Below are 24,941 nucleotides of genomic sequence, written 5' to 3'. Positions count from 1 at the left end.
AATATTCGGCGCCTAGCTGCCCGACTCGAACAGACTGGAACCACACGAGACCTAGCAGGCCGTAACTGCCACCGGACTTTTCGTTCCGCTGAGAATATCGGGGCTGTGGCTGCCGATGTCGCTGAGCACGAAGAACCTTCAACCAGACGACGGACCACGCCATTGGGAATCACGGGGACTCTACAGCGAATTTTAGTGAAACACTTACATATGTTCCCATACAGTGTAAACAGTGCATAAATTAATGCCTGCTGACAGTCAGTCGCGTGTTAATTACTGTCAAGCGAAAACGATTTTGCATCGAAAATCATCCTGGGTGACGAGGCGCATTTCCATCTAAATAGTTAGGTCAATAAGTAAAACCTCCGTTTGTGGGGCACTGAAAATTCACTCAAAGCCACTGTGTGGGTGGATCGGGCCGTATTTTTTCAAACATCATTGGCAATACGGTCACTGTTACTGACGAACCCTACAGAGCCATGATAAACGGGCTTTGTGGACATGTCTTTTCAACAAGACGATGCAACCGCACGCATAGCTCAGCCACAACGGATATTGTGAAAAAAGCATTATCGATTTAACCAGCTTGCGGAAAGTCAGTTTAACCGAAATGCGATAAAACGGGCGCAAATATGTTTCAACACTGGCGGCAGCTACTTGAGTGATATTATCTTTCACTTAACAGTATACATTGTAAAGGTCCGAATACAGACTTCCATCACGTAAAATATTTCTTTATTTGTTTTATATAAAGGGTGATCAATTTAGAGGTATCGGATTTTTAACTGAAATAGAACAACGAAAAATCAACTTGATTGGGCAATCTTTATTATTTTTGTGTAAAGCTATTCACGAAATTTATTTTTTAAAGATAATCCCTTTCAAATGTTGGCCGCAACACCAATTTTGAATGACTCGCTGAAATACTTCGGTCGGTATCACGTGAATAACTTTAGTAATATTGGCTTCCAATGCCTCAATCGAAGCTGGTTTGTCCACAAAGCATTTAGATTTTACACAAACCGATGAATAAAGGTGCGATATCCCTCGATTTTGGCAGCCAATCCACTGGTCCGCGAATAGTTTCAGGGGCTGTATGGCAAGAAGCACCGTCTTGTTGGAACCAAATTTTGTGGAGACCACGGGCTTCAATCGTCGGCATCAAAAGGTCTTTTATCATGGCGCATTTATTCACTGTTACTTTGAAGATATATGCGCCGATGATTCCTCCAGTCCACCACGCCGCACCAAACGATTGTTTTCAACGGACGTAAAAGCTCCTTTTGAATAGCTTCGGGTTGCTCTTTAGCCCTAATATGGCAATTTTGCTCATTAATGTAGCCATTAAGCCAAAACTGGGCCTCATCGCTGAACGGTTACGTAGACCAGAAGGGGGTCCGAGCGCGCGTCGCAGAGCGTCGATTTTCATATTAGAATTGTACGATTTGTAAACGCTGTTCAGGCGTAAGTCTTTCCATGCTGAAATATCAATGAATACTGAAAAAATTATGTATTTAATTGGACAGTAGTCACGGGTGATCTGTCAATTAAGCCCTATTGAAAAAAGTACCTTCACTCTAATCACCCTTTACAAAGCTAATAATGTCTTATGCAGTCCACGCATGATGAAACTCACTAGTGAGGAGGACTACGTTGTGGCTCAAGTGTCAAATACGAATGACGTACGACACCATTTGCAAACATTCTAAATTTTCCGATATTTCGAAAACATAGCTAGAATAATTAATAAAAATAAAACTATTTCGTAAACTGATTGCAATGATTGGGCTGTACACCTATCATATTACAACGAGAGACGTTTACCGTCTTTAAATATTTAAAAAGCTCATCAAGATCCTTGTTTGTCTGGTTTTGGTCAAGCAGCGGGCCACGTTGGAGATGCCAAAAGTCATAGTATACCGCAGAGACTGGATCTCACAAACTACTGCTCAAAGCAAAGGATTTCCAAGCGTTTAAATTCTCTAATGTGCAGTATTGCTTTTAAATAAATATGAGAAATGAATGATATCTGAAATGAACGAAAATTTTAGGACTTCTATTACTTCTTGATATATTTCTTATTTCTTCGCAAGTTAATAATAAAAATACAAGGACACAACATTGTGCTTTTCATAAATTTTAATCTTCTTAAGTGCAATTACCTTGATGGTTTCAAATTTGAAGCAAGAATCCCTTATTTGGCTACACACCAAAAAGTAGAGGAAATACTTGGTTTAGGTCAGTTGTGCAAATAAAAAAATGATAAAGTGAAAATGTTGGCTGAGAAGAGCAATGGTGAGAAAATATTGTTTTTGTCTTACAAACAGGCACAATAACACAAAAAAGCATTACCTTCGTCAAGAGCGTAAATGAGCTCTAACAATAATAACAAAGGGAATAACAAGAAATTGGCGAAACTGAAAGATGTTAGCAAAGGTTATACGAATAATGAAAAAATCACTAATAGTATGTAGTATTGGTTGTGCTTAGTAATAGAACAAATAGGAGTATTAGAAGGTAATAACAAAAGCAAATGCAAACAATAGCAAAACTGCAGTGTCAGCTATACAAGGGTAGCACGAACTTAAATTGCAGTAACTATTACCTAACAGCGGCGGAACTACGGGGGAGACAAGGTAAGAGAAAACACGCGCTGAATGGTTAGGAAACTCGATATTACAAAGGACTGCTCCAGGAAACGTGTTCAAAAAGGGGTTCACTTTTCACTTGTTTTATTCTCGAGTTCGAAAATGGTGGTATGAAATTTCAAAAAATCTGTTGATTTTTTTTTGTAAAATTTTTTTTTTTTTTTTGTTTTGTTTCTTAAAAGTTGTTCTAATAATTTAAAGATTAAGGTGAAAAATATGTTTGGAAAACTCGATTCGATTTTGATGCAGCCTCTATCAGTCTGAAGCATACCATGCGGAAAGCTGATGGATATTTAAATATCCATTAAATATCCAAAGTGATATTAATTTAATAAAAAAATATTGCGATTATTAGGTGTACCTTGTTAGGTTCAAAGATCAGCGATTCCCCTATTAAAAAATCTATTTAATATATCTTACAATTATTTAGAATGCTGCAAAATGGCGAAATCCCAGAAAAAAATTAGTTTGATTCTCTGAGATCATGAGGCCAAATTTCGCCATTTAATACCCGATAGGCTATAGATGCTCAAAAACATACGAAGTAAACAATATAGTTTGTATGAAAAATATTTGTTTTTATATTGTCGGCCAATTCTTCATTATCTCTGATTGCATCAACGTCTTTTGGCGGTATAATAAAGGGTGTTTTTTTAGAGGTTAGGTTTTCAAGATGAAATAAAACGTATATAATTTAATATTATGGCCAAGAATTTAGCTTTATTATAAAGATACGGGTTTGCCATTATGTTTTAAAAATTATTTCGGGCAAGTGGCCGCCGCGGCTGGCTCGAATAAATTCCAGCCGAGAGGCCCAATTTTCGACCACTTTTTGCAGCAATTGGGGCCGTATGTCAGCAATAACGCGCCGAATATTCTCTTCCAAGACGTCAATCGTCTCGGGCTTATCTGCGTAGACAAGCGACTTCTTGTTGGAACCAAAGGTCGTCCACATCAACATCGTCCAATTCAGGCACGAAAAAGTCATTAATCATGGCTCTATAGCGCTCTCCATTGACTGTAATATTATGGCCGGCTTCATTTTTAAAGAAATATGGACAAATGATTACCTCTGCCCATAGAACACACCAAACAGTGACTTTTGGATTATGTTCACTCCAAATGTGACAATTTGGCTTATTGACATACCCATTCAACCAAAAGTGAGCTTCATCGCTGAACAAAAACCATTATTTTCGAACCGCACGAACCGAACCATTATTTTCGTAATAAATTTGCACGATTTGCAAACGTTGTTCAGGTGTAAATCTATTAATTATGAAATGGCAAACCAAACTGAGCATAAATCAAGTGACAGCTGTCAAAAAGACCATCTACGAAAAAAGTAGTGCCAACTTGAAAACCTAACCTCTAAAAAAAACACCCTTTAGTAGGTAACATTTAATTTGTACGCATATCATCCTGCTCGTCGCTCCAACTATCCACTTCTGCTAGCAATTTCTAACAAATTAGAAATTGTACTTTCTGTTTTTTAGCACTTTTTAATCTGACACGGGACTGAAAAAAATGCCCTTTTGTAATAAAATAATCAGAGGTTTATTCCTTCTACCTTTCGGCATAAAGGGGGGAAAACGTAAAAGTAAAACATGCTGTTGTCACAATTTTATAAATTTCAAGGGATTTATAACAGGATATAAATAAGTATATGGAAAAAACTGGCATAAATTAAATCTTAACAAAATAGTATAAAATAATATTTAATAACTTCGATATTTATTATAACTACATTCCTTTTGGATAGCTTTTTTAAGTGGTAATAGGCCTTTATAAGCTTTCCTGCTAAGAATACTTCAGAGGCTCTCAATTGGATTAAATTTAGACTAACCACGGGCCACTTCAGCACTTTTTCTTTTTTTCCTACCACAGTAGCTAAAAGCCCCCCAGGTCATAAGAGAGCCACCGCGGAAGTTTCGGTAGTGACGCGTTCGTCGTGGCTTGCGAATATTTCTCCGATACTTCTGAACTCAATCAGGCCCATCGGATAATTTTTTTTTTTTTCATCGCTAAAAATTTCGGATTGCCATTCAACAACTGGTGTAAGCATCGGCTTAGCCGTTGTACTTTGATATTTTAAATTTGAATCTTCACTCAAAATTTGTTGGTCTCTTCTCTTCGTAACATTGAGAACAAGTTCATATCTAATTGGGTTAGAGCTGATACTTTTATTGATAGCCAACCATCTTATCTCTTTCTTACACCTGTCGTCAAACTAGTTCTTTTAATTTTTCCACATCCATAAGGATTTTTCAAGAAGTTGTCGTATTTTTATTTCAACTTATTCTTAGCGCTATTTTGCGAACTGACACTCCCAATTCACTGGAAGCCCTCTCCTCGGTAAATAGCTGCGCTTCTCTTGGCTTAGTGGCCTAAAAAGTTATTTTCCCCGCAAGAATATTATTTATTTGCTAATGGAAATTACTCAGCCTACCTTACGAAATATTTTATGTAATTGCCGCAACAAGAAATAAAATTCTAACGAAAGCACTTGCCCCTTATAAATATTTGCTTCAAGAACCCCAAATTTCAAGCAACGCTCAAAATTAACGGGACTTGAAGCAAAAGGCAAAATAGTTTGAAACTACCACTATTTTGTAATGCCATTTTAGAAGAAAAATTCTGAAGGTGCTTTGTCCCTTTGACCCTTCACTCACTTTATTCAGTAATTTTTTTTGTTTTCACTTCGCAAAACAGCTTACAATCTCTTAGGACGATAAAACGGTTACCATTGATAACAATTTCACATTCTTTAGGAGCATGGATCAAGCTATTTAGGGTATTTAAATACCCATTTCGGATCTCAAGATCTATTACATTCAGAATGAAATTTTTTTAGTTTTTGTTATAAAAAAGCACCGTTTTTTTTAAAAATCCATATATCAAAAAATATATTGTACATTGAACAGGTATATGTGTAGTAACAGTGGAGTAAAAACAGCAAGACCAGTGTAAAATGTTTGTTCACCGTAAATTAAAAATACTAATTTATGTTGGCCTAGGCGCGAAAAATAAAGCTTTTTTCAGAACTTTAGTTTATTTTATTTTCCTGATCCTGGTATAGATTATTATCCTAAAGATGGAAAATCTCAGCTTTTTTGAAATCAGGACCCTTAGAGAGTAAGAGATAAGAACAAATTCTCTACACTGTAAAGCAATTGGCTACGATCCTGAGTGTGTCTCATAATGGTCAACCGCAACAACCATAGGTTAGGTTATTTTCACGCTGGAAAAAAAATTGCAATCTACTCTAATAGTAATCCATCAATTTTTATACTCAAGATAATACTTAAGTTAATCTAAGTAAAAAACCAAACTATAAAAAAAAATAAAATGATATTTACTAACCCCCTCCAAACAGAATTAGTGATCCGCTACCACTGCTATTTATGTTGAAAGAAGCAAAACCGACAACAAGAAACAAACATTTTGAGAAATACTATAGAAAAGTAAACACTGCTGGCGAAACAATAACCAAGAAAAAAGCCAACGAAAGAGCAATGGTGCAGCTAAAAACTAGTACTTGAGACAGAGCCGCACGCAGGATTTTGAAGCGGAAGGCTCACGAAATTATATAACCATCGAATTTTACTAGCTTTTAACAAATTTTCGGCGTGAGTTACGGAAATATCGCTTTTTTAGTAACTTTGGAAAGCAACGTTATACGGAAGGGGAAAGATATATCGTGCCCCCTTCATGGTTTCAGAGTATTTATCTGAAACCAATTTCTTCAACAAATCTTAGTATTTGTCGTATTTCATTGAGTTTTATTTTCTCCTCTGGTAAAATATGTTTTCCAAGGTATTTTCCCCGGTTTAATCTTGAGGTTTCGTCTTCCTTCGTACAAAACCAAAAAATTCCATTGGAGTATAGTGCTAGATTAGTAAGATGATGATTTAATCTAGAATGCCATATTAGAACTCTTGTGATTATTCTAAAATTATTCTTATTTGATTCCATAAACTCTCTAAATCAATCTAGGTTAAAGCCACCTTTCATTGTCTTTAATTACGCTACACCTGCTAAAGTGTCCCAATGAGATTTTCTTTGTTTTTCCTCTGCTTTCTGAATAAGAGTTGTATTCTGTCTGGCTATGGGCTTGGAAGGAGTTAAGAGTCTTGTCCTCAGCTTGAAATGAACTTGTAATCTTGCCTAGTGCCTGGGACGTTATCTTATTCGGGGAAGCATCCGTCCGAGTATGTGTTATCATTTTTTGGTTTATCTTGTAATTTTTAGACTTGGGAAGGGTGTCTTTTTAATGCCCAGTTCAGTCTTGAAGCGTTTGGCAAAACTGAAAATCGGTAGACTTTTATCCCATACTCGTAACATATATATATTAGTTCAGCAAGAATATAAAATTTCTTGCAACTTTTATGAACGAACGCGTGAGCAAATGGTAGCTTTGGTTGTTCTTATGATGTCACTCCTTGATTAAGTCAAATGCAATATTGGTCGAGCTTAATAAATAAGTTTCGTAGATATGCATATGTACTTAATCAAAAGTAGGCGGTACCATGGACAACATTTTAAACCAAGTGTTTTTTTGTCTGGGATATCATCTTTTCTACAAAGTTTGAGCAAATTTGCTTGAGTATAATACGTGGAAGTTAGGAGCGATTAATTACCGATTTTACCTATTCAGAGCCCCAATCTAACTTGCATGTTTCATACGGAAAGTCATTAGAAGGTTAAAATGTTCTGGAAAACTATTTTTCTGAAATATTACTACAGGCCTCTTCAGGCAAATCATTCATGTCACCAACGCAAAAATCCCTAGCGAAGGTAAGCCACCTTTACACTCAATACCGGCAAAATGGAGACAATCTTATTGTACATAGGTATATACCAGAAAAACACTTTGTTGAATAAGAAATGAGTATAGTCAATCAAAATATATTTGTGGTTCGGCTAATGTTCGCTCCATTTTTACAACTTCTTTAGTGCTGCGGAATTTTTAGATTACACTTGAGCTTCTCCATAGCTGTTTGGGATGGAAACTCTTAATTTTTTTGAGCTCCGAATTCATTCGACTCCTCTTCTTTTTCACCATCTTCGAACAAAAAATAAAGACCACTGGAGCACTTATTACAAGTCACATTTGAGGCCCAAAAATTAAAGAAAAAAAATGTCTAAGAATTGTTTAAGAAAAAATATAATTTTTTCCCCAAAATCATATATTTATATATTATTAATAAGTACATTTTATAGCAAAAAGTTAAATAATAAAAATCTTCAAAAGAACTGAACACTTTACAAAACTTTGTACCGAAATTTTCCGCATTGAATAAATACCAACCAAAATTATAATTTTTTTTTCAAAATTTGTTTCGTTTACTTCTTATAAATAGTATTCAAGCCTACTAATAACTAATTTTTAGACGAATTTTCGACAATGTACAAATTACTTGAATCACTTGAGATGGAATCGCTCCTTTGCCTGCTTTGTTTGCTTCCACGGCCAAATTAAGCAGGTGACTTGGAATAAATGTTTCGTAAAATAGTAACTTGCCATATTCTCAAAACCGTTAGTTTTCGAAACCATTTTTGCAAAGGCTTTTTTGCTTATTTTGCAAGTTAAATATTTGAGATCCTTCTTTTAATACTCTGTATATTATACCCTGACTATACTATAAGCAGATACGAGTATCGGGTATTGGTTTATCTGACGCCGAACTCGAAAAATCCCCGTGAATGCGCCACTGGTTAGGTGTAGGCCCACTTAGGGTGACGTTTAAGGTGAGAAGAGTTTAACTATGAAGCAAGAAATATAGATCCGGTGTACTAGGGGTGTGGCTGCTAGAATTGATTCTGGCTTCAGATGATGCTGGTATTTTACAAGCAGCTAGATACTTTGCTGCGCTAGATGCTTTCATAGTCATGATGTTCAAGCAATGTTCACATGATTGCCTGCCAACTTGTGCTGACACTTTGCTATGCTATGCAAGTGATAGTGGTGTTGTTGTTATTGTCATTTTACACACATAGAAACAATAATGATTTTCTGCCAGCGTATGCCTTCTGTTGCGTGTGTAACTGCAATTTTTACACCACCAACTGGGTGGGCAAAAACTGAGAGTACAGTTATTGTAGGTAATAGGGAAAATGTTGCCACTTAAGGGGTAGCGAATTAACGCAAGTGGCAAGTGTTGCGTATATGAGTGCGTGTATAGATATGTGTAAGCATATGTATGTTTGTATGTTAACTGACAGCTAGTGCTTGCGATATATAAGCGAATGTGGACTATAATAAACGCAATGCTGTAAAATAATAAGAAAATTACAGCCTTTGTTTTTGTAATGAAGACATACTAAAAGCAACGCAATAATAATGCGCGACAACAAGAAAAACAAGAGTAATTGTAATTAAATCAAAATCAAATGGTTTACGGTAATTAATGAAACACTTTAACGCCTCGCCTAAAATGGGTTGGAGGGCGGCAGCACAAGTCGTGAGACGCACAAGCCATGAGGAGCTCTTTCATTGGGGAAAAAATGTCTGTAAATTGATATGTGCTTAAGTTGTTGCTGTCGGTTTTGTTCAAAATATTGTATTTCTTCTTATTGTTCTGTAGCCAGGTCTTGAGAACTAACAGCTGCCAAAACTACACACACACACATGCACAACCACTTACAAGTTGTGATGCTGCTTCCTAAGTAATTTGTAATTGATACTCGTATTTATTCTGTAGTTTTCTTCTTCAGTAAGTTTCATTAACGCAACAAGACAAAGTAGTAGCACACATACATTCAAACGTGTTGTAGTGTGCACGAAGTAAGCTGATAAGTATTTAAGTTTATTTTTAAGTGCTTACGAGTTTTGGAAGCGCAAGAAAAGTTTAATTTATATCTGGGGTAAGTTAGGATGGTTGAATATTTAAATATACGTTCTGTCAAAGAGTAATAATTTAAAAACCCCAATAATAAAAAAAATGGTTTGTAATCGAAAGTGATTCTAAAGTAAGAAAGGCGTTAGCTTACTTAAGCCTCTGCATAGCCCGCGTTGGCGCCAGTTAGAAACACCAAGGACAGTCAGGCCGTCGTCGACTTGATCTTTCCAACGTAGATGAGGTCGTCATTTTTTGGTCCGTTACACCAATGAATTTCGAAAATAGCACCTTATTTGCTGGAGCATTATTGTTTATTCGCTCAACCTAACTTAGCCAGCGCAACCGCTGAATTCTAAAGCGCTTCACTACGTCGATGTCAGCGTACAGCTCGTACCGTTTGGGGTTCCATCTTATTTGATATTCATCACCCTTGCGAAGAATTTGTCTCTCGAAAACTCCTAATAACCGCGCATCGGTGTTCGTCAATGTCAAAGTCCAGGACTCAGTACCATAGAGTAAGAACGGAAGGATGAGTGATTCATAGAGCTTTTTTCGTGCGTTGAGAGACGGCTATGCTTTTCAATTACCTACCCAGGCCAAAGTAGCACGTACGAGGATGCCTATCGTGGATGTTTTAGCTGACATTGTTTTTGGTGTTAATGATGGATCCTAGGTAGATGTGGTCCTTGACTACGGCGAACTCGCAACCTGCTGTCCAATACGCGTAGACTTTTTGGTTGTTGACCCTAAGCACTTTGTCTTGCTCTCGTTTACCGCAATACTCTCGACTGAATTTATTTTTAAGACTGAAGCATTGACTGCAAGGTGACTAATGCCAACAATGTCGATGTCATCAGCGTAAACGAGCAGCATGACACTTTTATAGGCACAAGTGGCGCAAAATTAATATCCCTATCAGAAGATTTATAATTTTTGCAAATGGCATCCTACCTATATCAAATTTAGCACTTGATCTAAACAGCTGTAGTAAAAATAGTTATCCAGAAACAAAATTGGATGATTATAGCTACTTTTGAGGAGTAGTTCTTGTTACTCATTTCGGATTGAAATCCACGGAAAAGGTGATAATCAACGTGCAACGTCCGGAGAGTATGGTGGATGCGGCATTAGCTCCCATCCGAGCTCGTTCAGCTTGCCTAATGTTTGCCTTGCGGTATGAGGTTTTGCGTTGTCGTGGTGAAACAAAACTTTGCGTCTATTCACTAAAGACGGTCGATTTTTTTAAGTGCCTCATTCAGGCGGCCGCCGTAGCCGAATGGGTTGGTGCGTGATTACCATTCGGAATTCACAGAGAGGTCGTTGGTTCGAATCTCGGTGAAAACAACAAATTGAGAAAAACATTTTTCTAATAGCGGCCGCCTCTCGGCAGGCAATGGCAAACCTCCGAGTGTATTTCTGCCATGAAAAAACTCCTCATAAAAATATCTGCCGTTCAGAGTCGGCTTGAAACTGTAGGTCCCTCCATTTGTGGAACAACATCAAGACGCACACCACAAACAGGAGGAGGAGCTCGGCCAAACACCAAACAGAAGTGTACGCACCAATTATTTATTTTTTTTTTTTTTCATTCAGGTTTGATAGCTGATGGGAATAATAATCAGCAGTTATCGTCTGGTTTGGTTCCAGAAGTTCATAATAAACAATACCGGTCATATCCCACCAAATAGGCAGGAGAATCTTTTTCGAGTGAAAGCCATTTCTAGGGGTCGGTTCTAGTGTTTCATCTTTATCTAATCAGATTAGAAGATTATTGTAAAGGACCCATTTTTCATCACCAGTAACGATACGGTTCAAAAAACTTTCATTTTCAAGCCGTTGCAGCAGCTGAGAACACACATTCACTCTCTACTGAAGGTTGGCGACGAAAAGTCTATGCGAAACCCATTTTCCCAGCTTTGAAACCTTTCCCAACTGAACCAGGTGCCTGTGAACTGTTCCATGCGATGAATTTTACCTCTGAGCTATCATATCGACTGTCAAATTTGGCTCAGCTTCCACGAGTTCGAGCAAGGCATCGGAGTTAAAGACTTCAGGACGACCAGCGCGAGGGCCATCCTCCACGTCGCAGTTACCACTTTTTGAAAACCACTTTTGCGCAGTCCTTACACTCGCGGTATCCTCTCAGTGAACTATGTTTATTTCTGCAGCAGCAGTTGTTGCATTTTTACCACTTTTATAAAAAATATGCCTCTTATACGCGTTCGAAGATTACATTTTTCCGTTATATTCCGCGAATAATTTTTGTATGCAAAAATCATACAAAAGTGAAATTATGGGTAAAATACGCACGAACTTATGGACTGATTGGACTATTGGGCAGTTTAAATTATTTTTAAATTTTCATTAATATGGAAGAAGTATAGTTTATTATGTAACAAACATCAAATAAATCCAAGTTTTAAAATCTGTGCAAATTTAAAAAAATTCAAAAAATTGTCATTAACATTTCAAACCATTTACTCAGAATTCCAAGAAAAATGCATGACCTTATTTTACACAAAAAGAAAACACAAAACAAAAATCAAAATGAACTTTAAGCCACGTCAAATTTGCACTCTGTTGCAATATAATTCAATAATATAGCCATGGTATGCATTGACATTTTTTTCGGTGATGAAAAATTTTGTTTTTTTTTTCTTAAATTTGCTCAAATTTGAAAGTTTAATCCATAGAAAGAACTATATCATTATAAAAATAGTTTGAAAATTAAAAAAAAACCAAAAGAAAAGTAGACAAAACTAGCGTTCCTAATTAGATGTCAAGGGTTGTACATATCACTCCAAAGTCCAAAGTCGGCTGGCGAGTGACTTTCGGTAGTTACCGTAAGTGCGCGCGAGGTACCGATGTCAAGTTTACCTTAACTAAAAAGAAAACAATTTTAAATTTGCTATGTATTGCTCTTTGCCAATTTGTTAATTCAGAACTAACTTGCCTACAATTTAACAGTAATTTTTATTAGTATTTTAGTATACTGCCTGTAATCTAATGCACGACTTGTTTGTTATGTTGCTGAATTAATTGCTGGCATGTAACTCGCGCATGCTCGCGAAATTCATATAGCGAAGTGTTTTAGAAGACGACGTGAAAAATTTTACGTAGGTAGTTTAGCTTACGTGTCTCTAAAATACAGCTCATGCAAAAATTTAAGCCAAATGACCATAGTTTCCGGCGCATTTTTGCTGACTGAGCTCCTTTAAATTTATTATTTAGATTTATTGGAAAAAGTAGTCAAAAATAGGACCGCTTTAATCATGTAACTCTAAACCGCGGCGGACATATGGCCGATAGTATATTAAAAAAATAAATGCCATGAAATCATCTACCAGATTTTAATAAAAAATTGATTCCAAAAATGTATCTGTTTGGTATTTTCATTTAAAACTCTTAAAAAACTCCCTTACTTCTATTTATATCAAAATCAGTTAGACGGAAAAATGAGAGATTATAAGGTTTGGCCATCCGAAACAAAGTTGTGTGAGTAACTTTGGCTGATACGTCATAGAGGACTTGACAGCATAACTGTGTGCGCTCATTTCGTGCCCATTCTTGCGCTCTTCCAATTAGTAGTTGTTCAGACGGCAACGAAGTAGCGTTAGTAGGGGCTGCGTTAATTTTCTCATATATGAACAGCTCAATCTCCGCTTCTGCCGGTCTCTGTTGCAAACAAACCGCTGTCATAGCCCTTATTACGTTTGCAAATCAGCTGATTCCTTCAAATTCGCTGAGAGCCGATTAACGGTGTGATGTCGGAAACATCTTTGCATTCGGTACATCGCACAGTGGTCCGACCAGAAGGCCTTGGCGGACAAAATTCAAAAACTCATTTAATTAAGCTGAAAATATATGTTTAGGGATTTTAAGGATCAGTGATAACGAATCTGGCTTTAGTTTTAGCAAATTTTAAATTCATTGAATACTATAAACACATTTTTACTTCCGTAATTAGCTGGTGAGTTCATTTTACATTTTTCACGACCCCAGAGAGTACCACGTGGAGGATTACGGTAAGGTTATTCTCTCTTCATTTTTTTTTTGTTTTTAGATTTTTTTTTATTTTTTATTTTTTTTTTTAATTTTTTAATTTTTTTAATTTTTAATTTATTTTTTTTTTGTTTTAGTTTTTAAATTTTTTTGGATATTTAGTTGTTTTTTTGTTTTTTGTTTTTCATTTTTCATTTTTTTTTTATGATTCAGAATCCTCGGTTTCTTATGAGCTGTTTTCTGAGGCTGGATCATTTTTCAAATTTAAAAGCGCAACAACCTTTTTTGAAAATGGTTTTGGCTTGTTTTTCGGAACCTTAGTTTTTGATATTATAACTACATCTGATGAACAAAGGGAAGCATTTAATAAATCTGTCATTGTGTCAGTTCTCGACATTTTTCGTGTATTGTTTTGTCTAAAATTTTTCAAATCCTTATAGCGTGCTTCCTGAGATGAAGAGGATTTAAAGTTGTCGTTTAAGGGAAAATCAATCTTTTCAGCTAACCAAGATGCATTCTCATTTAATACGCGACCCCAATGTCTGTTAGATCGTTCTAATTTTCTATTAATATAATATCTTTACAAAAATTACTAACAATCTTCAAACTGATCTTTCAATTCTTTCACACTATCATCATGGTATTGAAGCTTCTCAAGAACGTAATCTTGTAATTGTAACCTTTTCAAACCTTTTTTTTCTGAAGAACGCAAAAAAATAAATAACCCATTTTTTTCAAAACTATACGTCATTTTGATTTTATTATTACAAGCAATTCTCAGATGTTCGTTAATATTCTAATCGGCTTATGCCCGTTCCTCCAGTGGCAGGTAAAAATGTTATATTAAATATTATATATAATTTTATTGTATATAGTGTTATATATACATATATCATGTTAATATTGTAATAATATTAAAAAAAATTTTGTTTTGTTAATACAATTTTTTTTTTTAGTTGTGTCTTAATGCTGATGGGGTCTGTGATGTCTTTTTCTGTCTTTTACACAAAATTGCATAAGCCATATGTAACGTTTTGCCTGTGGGTAAATGCACAAAAGCTACATTATTTTTAATTTGCGCAACTTTGCGCAACAGGTTTAAGTTTGAGATCATAGCTGAAATATGTGGCTACAAAACTCATGTTGATTTCAAGTGGACCGGTGTGGACCACTTGAAAAAATGATCTTTAAAAAAAAATTTTCGAAAAATTTTCGAAAAATTTTGAAATTTCAAAAAAACAAAAATTGGATTTTGTACCACAACTTAAGAGAATTATTACTGTTTCCGTTAATATATTCAATTATCTTTTTTTTCAATATTTGGTTAACAATCAAATGGTAATATTTATTTGCAGACATGAAAATGAAACTCTTGTATGAAGTACGATTTGCATACAATTTCATGTTTAAAGTCAAAAAAACAACAATGAAAAATTTTTTAAATTAAGTAATATTTTCAGGAAATCTGCCTTGAATATTTAAGAAAACATTTGCATTATCAAATTTTTATTTCAAAATGTTGAAAAATTGAATTTTGTCCGGCCGCAGGACCACTGTGCATCGGTAGCTGGGCACACCTCGTATTCCTCACACAATTTTTCTTTCTACTCTCAACACAATGCGTTATGCACTTCGCTTGCGAAAGTATTTACAATTAAAACTTCGAAGAAGTTTCAAAAATAAGTGAAAATTTGGAATTTTCAAACTAAAACGAAATTAATTCTTTGCATTCCTCTTAGCACAATTTTCCATTGTTTCCTCACATGCCAACTTTCACTGTGATTTTCGTGGCTTACCTTAATTTCACTTCCATTCACTGCGCTCCGACTCTGTTATTGTTGTATTGTTCTTATTGCTTTATCCTGTGAATTTTCACATTATCTCTTATCGCCTACCTCAGTCAAACAAGTTTAACTAATTTCAACAAGCCATTCGCTTTAGCAAAAGCAAATTATCATAAAGTTCGTTCATTTTTTTACGTTCTACTTTTTTTTTAGTTTTTAATGGAATTCAGCAAACAAGTTTGATTAAGCAAAATAGTTAAGATTTCTTATATAAGCAAGTACTTGCAAAAAAAATGGAGTAAACAAAATAGTTTTTTTGGGTAGACAATTCCAGCAAAGTGTAAAGAACTAACGCAGTCGAAAACCAACAAACTGACAGATGCTCTGCGCAAGACTTGTCCTATCAAAGATTTCCGCCTTCAACTACTTTTTTTTTACTTTTTTCTGTTCTAAATTTTTTCGCTTTTTGAAGGCATCTCCAAATAATAACAGCTTTAGATGCATCGAGTAGAAAGCAAAAAGCTAAAAGAGAGCAGGTCCTTAATTATATTTCTACTGTTGGTGGTGTTGTTGCTCATACTATTGTTGACAGCTGCAAAATGCACTGCTCGCAATTCTAGCGCAGACAAACTATTATGTGTATGTATGAATGTACAATGAACTTCAGAGCCATTTCCATTTTCTCTACTTATTTGCTCACTGCTCACCAACTTGTGCTAGTCCCTTTTGCCACTTCAAGTACAAAGTGTTTAATGAGGATGTGAGAAAGTATTTGGCAAATTGAATAACTTTGCCTTTTATTAAGATACTCGTAACAGTAACAGCGGACAGCAACAACAACAACAATGTGGAAGCATGCAACGTTCTGTAAATTTTTTCTCCTATTTGAGTTTCTTTGTGTAATAGTTTTGCTTCGCCTTTGCACTTAACGGTTAACAACAATTGGCTTCGCAAGTCAGAAGACCAAGTTCTCACGTTACATCTCCTTTTGTATGCAAAATTGTTTACAACACATGCACAAAGACGCATAAACACATATGAACATAAATAAACAAACATGCAGGCAGCAGATATTTTTATGTGACTAAAGAAATAGGCAGGACGCCGAGTGGTTTTGGGCGCGACTACCAACCGGTTGGTCCTGATTTCAATATTCACTGGAGGCCCTGAAAATCAAATGGTAGAAAAGTTTTGAGAGTACATTTTTGCTATGAAAAAATCCGCATACAAAACATCTGTCCTTCGTTGGCATAAAACTGTAGGTCCTTCCAAAACCTTGGGCAAAACCTAATATAAAGCTTGCGCTAATTGTGCCATATCTGCTGCTGTATGTAATATATGAATATTAAGGTGGGTTTTTTTTTTCTTTGTTTCTGTATTTTTTAATAACAGAAACCAACAAAAATGTAGACAGTAACTTTTCCAAAGATCTTCAACTTACTGAATACAAATCCGAACGTGCGTGACTACAATTCGGTACTGCCTGGGCTCGAAACCTTCGAGGCAAGCAATGGTAAACATAATTGTATTTCTGCCATGAAGAAGTGCCTCATAAAAAAACCAACCAGTTTTCGAAGAGACGGAACAAAATTGTAGACCCCTACATTTGTAGGAAAGCACGAGAACTCACACCCTACGAAGAATTATATTATATTAAGTATTCTTCTTTCAAATGCCATTGAGTTTGCTCCAATATTTCCTTGTTGTTGAGATATTGAATATTACAAATTACTACCTTTCGTTTCTTAGTTAATGTGGACCCTTAATTTTAGTAAAGTATTTTCGTTTAATTTCGTCAGGGTGTGCAATCTATACATGAGGTCGCTTATGCAAGAGCTCACTCGGACAAAACCAAAAATTTTATTCTTTCTGATACTCATACAATTATGAGGGTAAAAGTGGGAAAGACAGAAAAGAAAGGACAGCAGAGGAGAGTTATATTTGAGGTTTATGGAAAAGACTAAACGATAGCTAATTTGAATTGTGTTAACCGCCTCATACTATCATACAAATACAGCCACCTGCAATATCCATAAATATACAAAAAAAGATATGCTCTCATATACAAAATTTTAAAAAATCTTTTCAAATCTTTTCCAAGTTTACCAGATCCCTGTTTAATATATTTTACTTTAGTTGAAAGCTTACTTGTTGTACATAGATAGTTTGTGCATAATGATCTTTTTAGCAAAATATTGCCACCATTTTGTTTCTCAAACGAATAATTTACTTTTTCACCCATACGTTGAAATTAGGAGATATTGAGATATTGTATATAGTATGTTCAAAATAAAATGATATTCACTCAAGTCCGCTTAACTCACTAGCGGTTAATGTCTGTAGTAAACACAATTCGAAAAATATGACCGCCAACTTTATCAAGAATTATAAATAGTTTTATATTTTAATTAAATAAAATATTACAATATTCGTATCTAACGAAAGCCAAAAAAAGTCATATTTTAGACAAATTTTTTAACAACGTTGCCACCTAGTTAAAATAAGTGAAACAGTGATTTATAATATATGCCACAATGAAGTTGTCAACGTGAAAATCAAAAGTAAAATGAATTTAAAAAATTAATAAAAAATGAATTAGTCTATTAATCGCTACGTCTTGACGATATGTATAGTTTTTTTTTATTTAAAGCGTTTTTATTCTTAAATGTCTTATTGGGATTGTGTTTAACCGAAATAGTGCAAAAAGAAACAGTGCAAAAATAATTTGGTGTTGTGATAAAAACCGGTTTTCTTAAATAATTTTCATCCCGACCAGCTCAGGTTTATATATTGACCGCTTCTGGGCTAAAGGAACTGTTAATTTGGTGAGTGTTCATGACGAAATTCAATTAGCTGGCGGACCAAAAGTTCTCTGCCATAATTAATTTACATCAAAATGGCAATTCTCAAAGTTATATTGGAAATATTTTCGGTAAGACCCAAACCACGATTTTGAAAATAATCTCATCTATATTAACAAAATGATGAGATGATGATTCATTTAAATCTGACCCGATTATTCGATTACTCGACTCGCTCTCGATTACATGGGAGCCAAAAACATGGCTGAGTCGCCCGCAAAATTATTTACATTAGTGCGAAAAAGGGTGACTATGATGACCACAAAATAAATTCTCAAGGTTTTCGGCATACTATATTTTGTACCGATCAGATATACGGCTTCGACTTGCCGAAAAACTTTCGCATAAGTGTACTCCCCAAGTAGCACTAAAGCACCGGTTTGATATCAGTTTTAGACCTACAAGAGTCAGGTATCTACAACCAACCAGCGGTGTTGATGTAATGAAGATGGGTGATGGGACTTAGGTTGGAGCACTGCACCAGGCTAACGTCTAGCTGCCGAACCAGGGTATTTACAGATTTTTTTTCTGGCATTTCTTTTCGTTTTAAGATCAACGACAGCTGATGAAAGAGGAATGAAATAACTACACATACCAAAAACCACACTTTTCTAAGTCCACTGCTGTATTCACTGCTAATAATCAAAATTTCAACAAACTCAATGCAGCCATCCAAACCGAATTCTAAAGGGGTTTTCAATAAGGGCGGGTAGATGTTGAAATGGAATAAAATGGCATTTGCTGTGTGGCATGTAGTGCCGTCCTGCTGGAACCACATGTCGTCTAGGTCTATATGGTTCAATATGGGCCATAAGAAATTGGAAGGGCCACCACGTCTACCGAAAAATGGGCGCAATGCGCCCAACGTTTGCGTTAATGAACACTCATTTTGATAATAAAGTTTTATCATTTGAACGTGCTGTTCAATCGTGTAACTTGCCATGATGATTTGGCATAAACAACTGAATAATAAACAAAAGATTTGACAGATGTCACCAAAACAAAATGGCTGCCACAGGGCGTCAAAATCGACCCGTGCTAATTGAAAAACCCTTTATGTCAGACAATTTCATGCAAATGCAAATCGGCGTTCACATTCATGGTTCAAGAATTAGTTCGTGCCTTTTTTTGAAATTATTTCAACTATAAGTATTTTTACACCATATAAAGTATGTTCGATGATTATAATGAATTTATAATATCAACAGACTAATGACGTAGGCGGCCGCCGTAGCCGAATGGGTTGGAGCGTGACTATCATTCGGAATTCACAGAGAAAACATTGGTTCGAATCTCGGTGAAACACCAAAATTAAGAAAAAGTTTTTTCTAATAGCGGTCGCCCCTCGGCAGGCAATGGCAATCCTCCGAGTGTATTTCTGCCATGAAAAAGCTCCTTATAAAAATAGTTGCCGTGCGCAGTCAGCTTGAAACTGTAGGTCCCGCCATTTGTGGAACAACATCAAGACGCACACCACAAATAGGAGGAGGAGCTCGGCCAAACACCCGAAAAGGGTGCACGTGCCAATTATGTATATATATATAATGACGTAGGGAAAAATGAAAATGTCATCGAGGCAATCAATCTCAAGGGAAAGTGCAGACGTTTGAATTATGTTTGAATTCCAATAAACTCAAATTTTAAACTTTTTTTACTTTATTTATTTTTTGCACATCGAAGGACTTAAACTTCCAATGCAGCTTCTTTTCGTAATACAATCAACAGGACTCAAGCCCAGCCGTTAGAAATTCGCCGAATCAGTTTGGATTATCCATTTTGGTCACTGTGTCTACCGGGTGCGCTAATTCTAAATAGCAACAACGGCAAAAGAATATTTTTAAAATAAAAAATTGCAAATGTTGTGAAAACACGGATTGTATTTCATCAATTTTTTCTTTAAAACGATTTGATTTCCACAACGCTGATGAACAGTTTTCGTATTCTTTGCGACTTATCACAATTGCGGTGAGTATTTTGGGCTTAGTAAATTTGCTCAACACTGAGTAGGTTAGGTTAGCTTATGGTGGTAGTCGGTCTGCACGACCAGCTCACTTCGTTTTTGCAGGTCCGTTCTGATACCACTGTGCTGCACGGAAACCCCATTTACTTTCCTTCGTGGAACCATTTTGTAGTTCTTATGAAACGTAGAATTGAAATAATTGAAAAAGTAAAAAAGTGTAGAAGCTGAGTAGAAACGACTAAAAATAAAACGTTTTTTTTTAGTTTGATATTTTAGAAAACGATGCAGTTGTTATTTTGCCTCTATTACTCCCTGCTTGAAAAATGATTTTTTAGAAAAAGTGGGCTTAGCAACTTTTCTCTGTAACTAGAGATTTGAAAAATATGAGAATAAATAATCCAAAAAATTTCAAATACTTCAGCTGCTATAATAAAGCCAGTAATTTTCTTTAATTTATATATTCATATATAACAGCAAACTGACCCACCCTAATGTTTATACAATCCAATAGGCCCTTGAACTTGCGCACTTGGCCGCAAGGAGCTTGAACAAATGTGAGTGTCCGCCATTTATACTCTCGAGTGAAACCTGAAAAGCGCACAGAACAACTACTATGCAGAATACAATAGCAAGAGCAATAAGAATAAAAATCAAAATAAAAACAAAAACATAACAAACAATTGAATTTTCACAACAAACATCTCCAACACAATAGCCAACTAAGGCAAAAAAGTAGACAAGAAAAAGTGAAAATAATCTAACAAAACATTTAAAGAAAAGAGAAACTACTTTGGAAACTTCGAAGTGCAGTGTCTGCAAGATACAACCAACAAAAGGAGTTGTTCAAATTTGACACTCCCTTTGGGAGTCCAAGTGCACTCAGGCTTGTGATTACACTTGTGCTGTGAGTGTATGAGAAATAACTGTTGTTTGAAACTTATTACATTTGTTCTCCAAGTTGACAACTTTAATGCATAAGTTCTTAAATTTTCAAGTTTAGTCTTAGTCTTAGTATAGGCGTGTGTGATTTGAGAAAGAAAGTTGTTCTGTCTAAAGTTGGATAGCAAAATTAGCTTAAGAAAAATAAATGGACCAAATGGGCAAATGTCATATGAAAATGGGACACGTGTCAGCCTATTGCCAAACTGCTATGCTTGAGAAAAATATTTAAGTTTTGAAATCTTTCACTTTATATAGGCAAAAATTGTAACTTCTTTTTGGAAGAAATGGAAAAAATAATTGGCCCTTCATTCAACAACTAAGCTTTTCTTTTCCAAAATATATACAGAGTGCATATGAAATGATATTTGAGGACAAGTTGGGAGTGAAACTAATTAGTGGATAAGTTCGTGCGGTTTTACAACAGATGGCGTAACTTGATTATTATTCCATCGATCCACATTTCCAAACATTCATTGGAGAGCTACTGTCGTAAGGCACAAACGTCAGTATAAGTTTTTTATTTGAAGCGTAAACAACAATATTTTTACCACACTTGAAAATGTCGAGTTTCGTGCCAAATAATGTGTTTTTGCGGGGAATTCTTCTTCATTATTTTAATATGAAGAAAAAAGCAGCCGAAAGTCATCGTATCTTGGTGGAAGTTTATGGTGAGCATGCTCTAGCTGAGCGAACGTGCCAGAAGTGGTTTGCACGCTTTAAAAGTGGTGATTTTGGCCGCGCCGCCAAAGTTCATGGATACCGAATTGGAGGAATTACTCGATCAAGATCCGGCTCAAACGCAAGAAGAGGTTGCAAAAACTTTGGGAGTTGATCAATCAACCATTTCCAAACGTTTAAAAGCCATGGGAATGATCCGAAATTCAAATTTCGAAAAAAACCGCACGAACTTATTCATAGACCTATTAGCTTTTATTTTTGACACAATTTAATGAAACTTTACGAATATTTTATTATATATCTATAAAATCATTCGATAAAATTTCCTTTAGCTGCAATAACCGCCCATATCCGAGTCCGGAAACGATGGCATGTCTAATCAAATGCTTCTTGTTCATGTTGACCATAACGATATTAGTTCCAGACTTCATAGAAGAAAGGTGTTATGAGGATGATTATAGGTTTCACGCACAAATACGTCCTATGCCTAGTAACCCAAGGGAGTTAGGTGACCAAAAGTTCGGTGTTATGTGATCATGGAAATTTTTAGCCATCCAGTCTTGTGTCGCCATCGTCGTCTTGCTGAAAGATGTATGTGCTGTCACCTTGTACACTACCGATCCAGAGTTTTACTGTTGCCTCAAGAACCTCGACATATGCAGCAGAATTCACTCGAAATCCTTGCGTAAAGAAGTGGGTGGCATGTCATGTCGCACATAAACCCTGCCAGTGACTGGAAACATCGTATGCATGACAACAGGCACCTCTACAGTATTGAAACATAGCCACCTGTCATTCTAGTTATTTCAGCGGCTGGTCTTTTGATTTTGGACCGAATTTCTTTTTCATTCAAAAAACCATTGCATCTCAGGCGCAGTTTAATTTGGTTTAGAAGACGTTTTGATTGGATAGCTCGCTGTTCTCGTGTTTGCTCCGACATAAACTGTCTTCTGCGCATAATGGAGGATTTGAACCAAAGATCTTCTTGGATAACTCAGCGGATAAGACCCTCAGAAGCACAATGCTTCCTTGCAAGTGCCTTCATTGATTTTGAAAGGTCCTCGTCAATGATCGCTTGCACTTGTTGAATAAATTCTGAATTCAGTGTCAGAACGTGCCTTTTATTTTTTGCACTTTGCAACAGAATCTGCATCACCCGCGATGCTTTCAATTTACGGCGAACCTAATGAACGAATAAACGGGTGCACTTAAGAAAATTAGAGATTTAGTAGTAGTAGTAGTAATTCTTCTTTATTTATTTATAAATATTTCATCTTACATTACAATAATTTTTACAATAATTCGTTTAAATATACATATAAATACATAAAGAAAGAAATAATAAATTTGTGGCAATAACAATGTTGTCTGTCACAACTCAAAAATTAATCAAAAATTGAACTCTGCAATAAGAAAATTTCTATAGCGTAAGGCTGAGTATATAAAGCAAGTTAGTATTTTCCAATTGTGGCCATTAAGTATATCTATTACTTCTGCTTCATTTAGCTTCGCTGCGTTTAGGTATTTTATTCTGATCTCCTTCAATACCGGACATCTTCCTAAGAAGTGCTGCATATTTTCTTCCTCGTTTAAATTGCAGAGGGTGCATATTTTCTGAGCATTTCCATACGTAGTTGCATTTAGATTCAGTAAACCACATCTTGCTTTGAAAATTGTCGTAATATCAGCTAGCCGCATATCTTCTTTAATATATGATTCCCCTTTTGAGTAGTCTAAATGTTTATAAATTCGCTTCTCGCTTGACTGTGCTTTTTGCCTTGCCATGTTGATATCTTTTACTCTCATTTTGGTAAGAAGTTGCACACAGCGATCTTGCCAGTCTATAGAAGTGATGTTTTCTTCAAACTTCAGACCGAACTCCATTCCCATGTCGTTCAGATGTTTAAGCCAAAATACATTTTTATTTAAGATGCCTTATGTTAGTTTGTGTGGGAGTCTGTTGCAATTATATTTGTAAATAGTTTCCCAGATATACTTCATGTGTAATTCTAAAGAATACATGTGGCTATCTTCTATATTAGTTTCTAATGTTATTGCATAATTTGGAGTGAACTCGGGTAGTTTGAGGATTCTTTTAATAAAGTAACGTTGAAGTTTATTTACCTCATCGAATAAGGCATATCCCCAAACTTGCGCTGCGTAGGTTTGGATCGCTCTGCATACCGCTTGGAACAGCTTCCATTTTGATTTTAATGAAATAAATGGCTTCGCTAAAAAATCGTTCCATGTGCAATTAATACTAGCTTTTGCTGAAGTATTTCTGGCTTCTAGGTGCTTGCCGAATGCCATTTTGGGTGTGAGAATGACACCAAGATATTTATATTCGGCCACCAATTTAATTTCTTTACCTTGGTACCACCATTTTTCAGCCTGGGAAAGTCGTCCACCTCTTCTAAAGACCATCATCTCCGATTTATTTGGGTTTACTTCCATATTCCATTCAGCGCAGTATTTCTCCAGGTTATTAATCATGGATTGCATGACTTTAGGGTTATCCCCTAGGAGAACAATATCATCGGCATAAAGGAGAAGACGTATATTCATGCTCTCAACCAATAGTCCACCTTCTAAATAGTCGTGCAAATCGTTTAGATATAAAATGAACAATAATGGCGACAACAGACATCCTTGTTTCACACCAGTTCAGGTTTCAAAATAGTCGGATACTTCTTTTCCCGTCCAAACCGCAGATCTAGTATTACCGCAAATATTTTCTATGAGGTTCGTTATTTTGCTAGATATTCCCATCTGTCGAAGTTTATAAATCATCGGTCTCCTCGGCACCCTGTCGAACGCCGCCTTGAAATCAACAAAATATGCGTAAACTTTTTGATTTTCATGAAACTTTAGATGTACAATAGACGCAAGATTATAAATGTTATCTACAGTTGAATAGTTTCTTCTAAAGCCGGCTTGGAATTCTGTGAGCACGTTGTTTTTTTCTACCCAATTTGCAAGTCTTGCGTTTATCAATCCCATTAACACCTTTGCGATAGAATTCATAAACGATATTCCCCGATAGTTACTGGCTGCATTTACATCTCCCTTCTTAAAAATTGGGAAAATTATCGTTTTTTCAAAAGTTTCATCGATTCTTCCGCTCTCAAAAATTATGTTGTATACCTTTGTTAACTCCAACTTAAATTCTGGCGAAGCAAACTTTAGCAGCTCATAAGGTATTCTATCTTCTCCTGGCGCTTTAT

General features: G+C 35.7%; 1 protein-coding gene across 1 annotated transcript in view; it reads left to right on the top strand.

The window, feature by feature from the left end:
* Positions 1-2,369: 2,369 nt before the first annotated feature.
* LOC129249553 (rho GTPase-activating protein gacF) overlaps positions 2,370-24,941 on the top strand; it is a 101,370-nt gene continuing 78,798 nt past the window's right edge. The window contains exon 1 of the mRNA XM_054889374.1: positions 2,370-2,466. Within this exon, the coding sequence (XP_054745349.1) occupies positions 2,370-2,466 (97 nt within the window). The remainder of the gene's footprint in view (positions 2,467-24,941) is intronic.

The sequence above is a fragment of the Anastrepha obliqua genome, chromosome 1, assembly GCF_027943255.1.
Source record: "Anastrepha obliqua isolate idAnaObli1 chromosome 1, idAnaObli1_1.0, whole genome shotgun sequence".
Taxonomy (NCBI): Eukaryota; Metazoa; Arthropoda; class Insecta; order Diptera; family Tephritidae; genus Anastrepha; species Anastrepha obliqua.
The sequence above is the reverse complement of the archived record's forward strand: the minus strand, read 5'-3'. Positions and strand labels throughout refer to the sequence as shown.